At 41.7% G+C, this 8,216-nt stretch overlaps 1 protein-coding gene across 1 annotated transcript in view; it reads left to right on the top strand.

Annotated features, from left to right (window-relative positions):
- The first annotated feature begins 764 nt into the window (after positions 1-764).
- FER1L6 (fer-1 like family member 6) overlaps positions 765-8,216 on the top strand; it is a 90,801-nt gene continuing 83,349 nt past the window's right edge. The window contains exon 1 of the mRNA XM_088148988.1: positions 765-855. Coding sequence (XP_088005114.1) covers positions 839-855 — 17 coding nt within the window. The 5' untranslated portion in view covers positions 765-838. The remainder of the gene's footprint in view (positions 856-8,216) is intronic.

Below are 8,216 nucleotides of genomic sequence, written 5' to 3'. Positions count from 1 at the left end.
ACCCCTGGTAGCCCAACATTTTGGACTCTGACTCAGCTCCTGCTAAAAATAAGGGGGGTATTTTTCTCTTTAGCCTCCTCAGAAGAAAATAGACAGTTCCAGCTGGTCTCTTGCATTGACTAGAGACTTTGGTCCAGTTCAGATTTTTAATTTGATGCAGCCTGTGAATACTATCCAAATAAAGTTGGAATAAAAAAATAAAAATACAATCAGTATGGAAGTATCAGATGCAAGATCAGCCAGTTCAAACCTTGGTGTGTTTCATATTTGAATCAGAAGGATTGAGGCGGGGAAAGCTAGTACAGTCACATAATGTACTCTTTTCCATTCAGACGTTGATTTGGTTTAATTAATAGTCTCTAAAAGTCTTTAAGAGAACTCTCCAGATTTTTAGGAGAAGGCCACCCTGTTCTCACACTGCAACTGATAATCTTTGTCCTTTAGGCAAGAGATGCCCTGAAAAAAGAAATGAAGCATTGAAAAATGTTCAGTGTCCCTCAGTGCAAAGTTGTGAGAGGAGCCAATTGCAACAGTTTGGAGAAATGTGACTGATGGATGTTTTGTCAAGGATCTTACTGAAAGAAAATGTCAAACAGTTATGCATTGCCTCATTTAACTGCACGGTCTTGGATGCTCTTGGGCTTAATGTCAAAAGTCATGAATATAACTGTATGTTTGAACAGCCCCACCCTGTTACAGCAGCTGATATCTTGGGGAGTTAACTACAGGGAAATCCTATAGACAGGAACAGAAGAAGAATGGCTTGTTTCTTGAGTAGTTACAGGAGATACCGTCTATAGTGGGCTATTGGGAAGTAAGTGTGGAAGTCAGAAGGACCATGGAGAAGCCACCAAAGTAAGTTAATACATCTGAGGCAAGATGGCAATCTGGGTTGGGAGGATCAGAAGATGAATCAGCCCATCCTAGCCTTCTACAAGTGTTGGGACAGACTACAACATGCTGGATGGGAACTCTGAGACTTGTAGTCCCCACATTTGGAATCAAGTAGGTTGGGGAAGGCTGAACTAGCTGCAGCAATAGTTGCAGTGTCTACATGGCTCCTGCAAGATGCCAGTGGCAACACAAAGGCATGGTTATATTTAATAAATACAAGGGTAGGTGCTTTAGAGTTGCCAGCTTGAGTTGAATGCACTCCGTGGCTGTGTTCACATGGTACTGTGAACCACAAATGAGAAAACTATTAGCCGAGGTTGTCGTAGACAGCCAGCCTACAGAATTTGTTTATAGTTTAATGTATTGTGTAAAGATAGAAATCGGGTTGAACAAAGTATGGTTTAACTAATTGAAGGGAAGCATACTATGTGAACATAGTCAGTGGGACTTACTTCAGAATAGACCTGCATAACAGTGGGAGAGAGCAGTAATGTAGGTGTTTTCTAAGATACTCTGTGATTTTAGGTTTGTAAGGCTGGGTTTAGGATCATAGAAGACTTGCTGAAGTTGCCGCACCTGTTCAACCAGTCTGGCTTTGTTAAAAATAGCAGCTTAATAGCTTTTCTCCTTAAGGAGATTTCTCTGAGTAGATCAGAGGAAAGAAGCCTGTTACTTCTTGGAGTTATCAAACTAAACTTCTTACCATACCGTACTACTGGTCATGCTGACTGGGAATCCTGCAGTTTGTAGGTCACCAACAGCTGGAGAGTTACAGGTTCTTCATATAAATATAACTTGATGGCTTTAAAGCAAGGTGGTTAGACACACACACAGCTTCTAATGTGTCTTTAAGTTATTACAGTGGGAATCAGAAATTAGCTTAGAACTCAGGAAACTCTTTCTGAAGTTGAATATTGTCCTGAAAATCTGATGGGGAGCAGAGAACTTTGGGGCTCCAGTGGAAAGTTAATGCTGTGAAGTTTCTACTTATGATTAATTATACAAGTTGATAAATAAGTATAGATAAGTATTACAAGATGAAGGTCAATCCCAGTAACCTCAACAAATCCTGGGAATTACACCAGTACCATTGGTGTCTTCAGTGATTGGAAGATTTGGAGGGCTGATGGTACAACAAAACATTAGCACTCTTAGAGTCTTAATCCACAGACTGATTGTGTTCAGAGTTTGGAATGCATAAGCCCATTAAATCTCATGGGTGTTGTCATGTCTGATATTACATCTGGGGGCTATGTAGCTGTTGAAAGCAGGAGTGCTACATCTAGAATTATATTCATAAATCCTGAATGGCAACCAGAAGGTGTATTTCCTATTTTTACATCTCAATTCAGAAGTAACAATGGATTCTAGCAGTTCAATGATAAAAACTAGTGATGCTTCCAGAATGATCAGTGGCTGCCTGAGAATACTTTCCCATGTAGCAGTTTCAAAGCTTCCAAATTCCCTCTGTAGAGACATCTACCTGGAACGTGCCCTGTTTTATTTTCTACACTAACTCCATTTAAAAAAAAAAAAAACTAAATCTTTAGTTTTATGCACTTTTGCTAGAATATGGTCTATTATCTGTTTCTCTGTATCATCATCATCGCCCAGTTTCCCCTACCTTGGGCACCTTTCAAATGTGTAGGCTTCCATTCCTAGAATTCTCAGCAATGGCCATGTTGACTAGAGCAGGGTTCCTCAACCTCAGCAACTTTAAGATGGGTGGACTTCAACTCCCAGAATTCCCCAGCTGGCTGGGGAATTCTGGGAGTTGAAGTCCACCCATCTTAAAGTTGCTGAGGTTGAGGAACCCTGGACTGGAGAATTTTGGCAGAGGAAGGTCTCTACCCTTTTGGAAGATTTTCGGATTGGGTAAGGCCTCCATACAGCAGCTGCTATAGAGTGGCCAACCCATTTTAGGAAGGATGAAACTGGAACAAATGAATTTAATTTGGTTAGTTCTTCCAATTACCTGGATAATTAAATGAGTGGGTAGTATGGGCTCAAGGAGTGAGTTGCCCAGGTTGTTTTTAGCACAGCAACTGTTGATTGTCATTTGGTTGGTTCCGGATCTAGAAGTCTTTTCTCAGTTGCCTTCTCCTTTTCATACACTGGTAGAGCTAGAAGGGACCATTGAATCCAATCCCAACAATGGAGAAATCCAGATTAAAGCATTCCTGGTGGATGGCTATCCAGCGTCTGCTTGAATTAATGGGAGAGCACCACTTATCTTGATGACTGATTGCACTGTCAAACTGGTCTCAGTTCTCATGCTTCTTTTTGTAAAGTTTGCCAAGAGGAGACAGCCCTAGTGCGAGAGAAAATGCTTTGTATGTTAAATATACCATGGATTGCAGCTCCAGTGAAAATCCATGTAGCACATATCAAGAGAAACCTAGAGAATTGCTCCCAATCACAGCAGATAATATTGGCCACATGGATAGAGTTTGATGCAACTTCTCAGAACTAAAGCAATAATATATTCTTGCTGAAGGAGTACAAAGCTTCCCCAAATAGTGTTGCCATTAGACGTTTTGGGGGTGCCTAAGTAAATTACTTCCGTGAGACTACTAGTCAGTTTCCCTCTCTGCCTTTGCAGGATGAACTTCCCCACTCCAGTGCATTGGAATCGGGAATGAGGAGTAGAAGAACTAAAAGAACAGTCAAGCTGATTAATCAATCAGCTACACTAAATCACACTACCAATTTGGAACTGTGGTTTTCATAATGCTTGTTGTTGTTTAGTCGTTAAGTCGTGTCCGACTCTTCGTGACCCCATGAACCATATTGCGCCAGGCCTTCCTGTCCTTCACTGCCTCCCTGAGTTTGCTCGGTTTCATGCTCATTGCTTCAGTGATGTTATCTAACCATCTCATCCTCTGCTGTCCTCTTCTCCTTTTGCCTTCAATCTTTCCCAGCATCAGGGTCTTTTCCAAAAAGTCCTCTCTTCGCATTAGGTGACCAAAGTATCTGAGCTTGAGCTTCATTATCAATCCTTCCAATGAGCAATCAGGGTTGATTTCCTTTAAGATTGACTGGTTTGACCTCCTAGCAGTCCAGGGGACTCTCAAGAGTCTTCTCCAGCACCACAGTTCAAAGGCAACAATTCTTCGGCGCTCAGCCTTCTTTATGGTCCTGCGAATGTTGGCGATTTGATCTCTAGTTCCCCTGCCTCTTCGAAACCCAGCTTGTACATCCGGTAGTTCTCGGTTCATGTATTGCTGAAGCCTAGCTTGTAGGATTTTGAGCATAACCTTGCTAGCATGTGAAATGAGTGCAATTGTGCGATAGTTTGAGCATTCTTTGGCATTGCCCTTCTTTGGAATTGGAACATAAACTGACCTTTTCCAATCCCGTGGCCACTGTTGTGTTTTCCAAACTTGCTGGCATATTGAGTGCAGCACTTTAACACCATCGTCTTTTAGTATTTTAAATAACTCAGCTGGAATACTGTCATCTCCACTAGCTTTGTTGTTAGCAATGCTTCCTAAGGCCCCTTGACTTCACTCTCTAGGATGTCTGGCTCAAGGTCAGTGATCATACCAGCATGGACATCAGGGACATTAAGATCAGGAATGTATTTGGAAATGGTGGTTTCAATCGGTGGTTCATTTTATTAATTTTATTTCCTTGTAGTTGAGCAAGGAAGAAACTTGAGCTGTTCCTCCTAAGACTAGAAGCAGAATTCAGATACAGGATCAAGTTACTAGGATCTCAGCAACCACTTAACAAGACAAAACGGTTGTTTTGAGTCAAGCAGATCCTTTTCTTAGAATGCATTTGCTCTTTCAAGGCTATACTATACAGTCTGGCCTTATTTTATGTAATAAGCTGATAGAATAACATTCAAGGGAGTATTTACCTTTTAACATGTACCAGAACTTCCCTTCTAAACAAGTTTTGTTGGAAGCTGCAAAATTCTTCTAAAATTTTATCCTCAAGCCAGTTTGGTGTAGTATTGAAAGCATCAGGCTAGAAACTGGGAAACCATGAGTTCTAGTCCTGCCCTAGGCATGAAGCCAGCTGAGTGACCTTGGGCCAGTCACTCTCCCTCAGCCCTAGGAACAAAGCAAGGGCAAACCACTTCTGAAATCTTGCCAAGAAAACTGCAGGGGCTAATCTAAGTAGTCACCAGGAGTCAACACTGACTTGAAGGCACACACACAAATCCCCACCTGGAACAAGTTTAGATATTTTCCTTTCAGGTGTTACAGAACAAGACATACAGGAACAGAACAAGGCCAGTAGTTAAGTAGCCCAGTTCTATCTTTAGATGAATAAGTAAGTTTAAGATGGGTGAGATCTGGGAGAGAGAAACACAGAGGAAAGATAAAAGCATGCAGTATGGAAAGCAGCTGAATTCTTGCTTTCCAAGAATTTTACTACTTAGGGGGAAAACAAAAACACCGGTGTGTTTTTCTCTTCTCTTTCTTGTGGCAAAATTTTCCTTATGGCCAACCTAGACATTTACATGATTGTTCGCTATCACGTCTGCCCCTGCCGGTTGGGGATTCTGAGCATTTCAGTTTGAGCACGTTGCTAGATTGAGAAATGGTGATTTATTTTAAGAATGAGCTTTGCCACTCTCTTTTCCTGAAGAAGAGAGAGTGGAAAGAAGGGAAACTCTTTTTAACTTTTACCCTGCTTTGTATTCCCAATCTAAATTGCTCCCTTAGAGAGCGTACGTAGGCGTAAGCAGTATGTGCAAAGTATGGTGTGGAGTTAACAAGAGCCTCGGATTACAGGTCTTCCCTCCCAGCTTATCGACATGATCTGGGTATTCCAAAAAGGCTTGGCTTCACTTTACACATTAGACCAGGTGTGGGGACTTGTCCTCCACCAGAGGTTGCTGAACTTAAAAGGTTGTTAACAAAGTCAACAGTGAGGTGCATAGGGAGTTGTAGTTCAGTACCTGTGATGGAGCGTATCTATGAAGGGGAGGGCGATGTGGTGGATTGCAGCAAAGAGCGAGGCTGTCAGGAAGGAGGGGGTGCATTCCAGGAAGGGCAAGGAGACAAAGGACAACACAGTCCAGAGATGGAGTGTGGGAAACATAAGAGGTTCAGGATAGCCACTCCGTAGAATCTCCCAGGGCATATCAACTAGTTGCAGTAGTATAGATTTAGTCTGGCAAGATTCTGTCTATATGGTGTAGGCAAATGAAGGAAGTGAACTCAAGTGGACTGTTTCACTGTTGTTTTTGGGCTGGGCCTGACAGTACCATTTTGAAGGCCACTGGATTCTTACCCTTGCATTTGATGCATGAAGATGTACACCTGTCAGCCCTCTGAGGTAGTCCAGACAGGAAACCAAAGCCATGAGTACTATCCCTACCTTTATTGTAGGGTTACAGTTACAAAATCTTGCAAGTCTGAAAGTGTTTCCCCCCCTCCCTTGCCTTTGCTTTCCAGAGAACTAGGAAGGGTCTCTTCTGAGATGCTTTCTCCACCCCCATTCCTTCTGTGGGTTGAGACATCTCTTGTCTGACCATTGTCCCAGCAGCGGTTAACAAACTAATCAAGGCTCCTATATGTTAACATCTTACTGACCATCAACATCTTGGAAGATATTATTTGTTTATGTGTTTGGTTTTTATTCTATTTTTATTGTATTTTATATTGTCTTTATTGGATTTTAATATTTATTGCTGTTTTATTGTGAACCACCCAGAGTCACTTTTTGTGAGATGGGCAGTATCTAAATTTGAAATATAAACAAACAAACAAACATAGCCATGAAATGATGAGGATATTTGGTGTACATGCCAGTCCCCCTGAGTAATCAAACGGACTTAGTTTCTATTTCACGGCTTTCAAAATCATTTCTTGGAACAACGATTGGTGATCCTTATCAGTGTCTCCTGCAGATGTCAGGATGCTGAGAAAAGGCATGTGAAATGTCATGCCTCAACTGCAAAATGCCTTACGTTCCTTGTGGGAAATGCTGGTTTCCATAAGTCTGCGTCACCACCTGAGTTTTGCTCCCTCTGTGCTCCTTTTCCTCTTGGTCTAATCGTGCTGATGATGTTTTAGCAACTCATACACTCATTGTGTGCTGTTGGTGAATAGCAAACAAACAGAACTGATAGATTGAATGAAACAAGGATGTGACTGCATGAGTCATATGATTTATAGCAATAAAATGGACTCGTCATTTAAGGCAAATTATTAGTTTCCTTGAGAAGGCACAGCAAAATGCATGAGAAAAAGCTGGCTTTTTTTGCTTCTCTGAGCCACTGGGCGGTGCAGGAGAGCAATTTTGCAACAGGATAATGAAAAGGCAATCAGGAAATAAATACTGTAAGGGAGTAAATATTTTGTATGCACTTGCTTAGAGAATGTGCTGTTGTCTCTTAGATATTAAGAGTTGTTGCCTGAATACAGTTTTCAAGCTCTTGGATCTTACCTTCTCTCAGTATTGTACTGGAGGGGTATAATGGGTGCTGAAGTCCAAAATATCAGAAAGACACTATGTTGGGGAAGGCTATTCTATGTAGACCACTTGGAACCCAGTAGAGGTTCAGATCCCCCAGGTGGTCTGCGTACCACTTATCACCCATTTTAGTAAAGTATTTCTGTGCTTAAATCAAAAGCCAATCTGGATTTGTGCTCCTTTATTGTCCTGATTTTTTGTTTCTTTCAAACTGTGAGGCATGCCTGACCCATTTAGGGATTATCTCATGAAGATGATTCGCAATTCCATATAACCAATCAGATTTGGCTATCTTAAAACATGAAGTGAATATAAAGAGATAGTATAGCTTCCTACCTTTTCATGGTCTTCTGAATGGGTGTGTGTGTGTGTGTGTGTGTGTGTGTTTGTATGCTGTTCCATACATGTATCCAGAGGAAAAAAATGTGGCTATTGCTTTTGTCATCAAACAATGACATAGTTTATTTATTATTTATTTTAAAAGACTTAAAGAGCCACCCATATTGTAACAACAACCCTGTGTGGCAGACAAAACACTAAAAACAACAGAAATCCCCCAACCATCAAAATAAAACTCAATAAAAACTCATGGCACCCTGGGGCAGCACCCTCCGATACATCCACCCAGCCCATGTTACTGGGCTGTAGCCTCATCCTCCCCCAACGCTTGTGGGAAGAACCACCTTTTCAAGACCTTCCAGAAGACAAGGAGGGTGGGGGCCTGCTGGATCCTGGGGAAAGGTATTCCATAGGGCAGAGGTTGCTACTGGGAAGGCACCCTCTAGGTTCTGCTAGATGACAATATTTAAGGGAAAGGACTCGGAGCACATTTCCCCATCTGTTCTGCTGTGAACTTTTATCATTCCCTTTGGTTTCCTGTTAAATAA

The sequence above is a fragment of the Python bivittatus genome, unplaced genomic scaffold, assembly GCF_059951505.1.
Source record: "Python bivittatus isolate LINGU-HERP-01145 unplaced genomic scaffold, Pbiv_v1 ctg000590_np1212, whole genome shotgun sequence".
Classification (NCBI taxonomy): Eukaryota; Metazoa; Chordata; class Lepidosauria; order Squamata; family Pythonidae; genus Python; species Python bivittatus.
The sequence above is the reverse complement of the archived record's forward strand: the minus strand, read 5'-3'. Positions and strand labels throughout refer to the sequence as shown.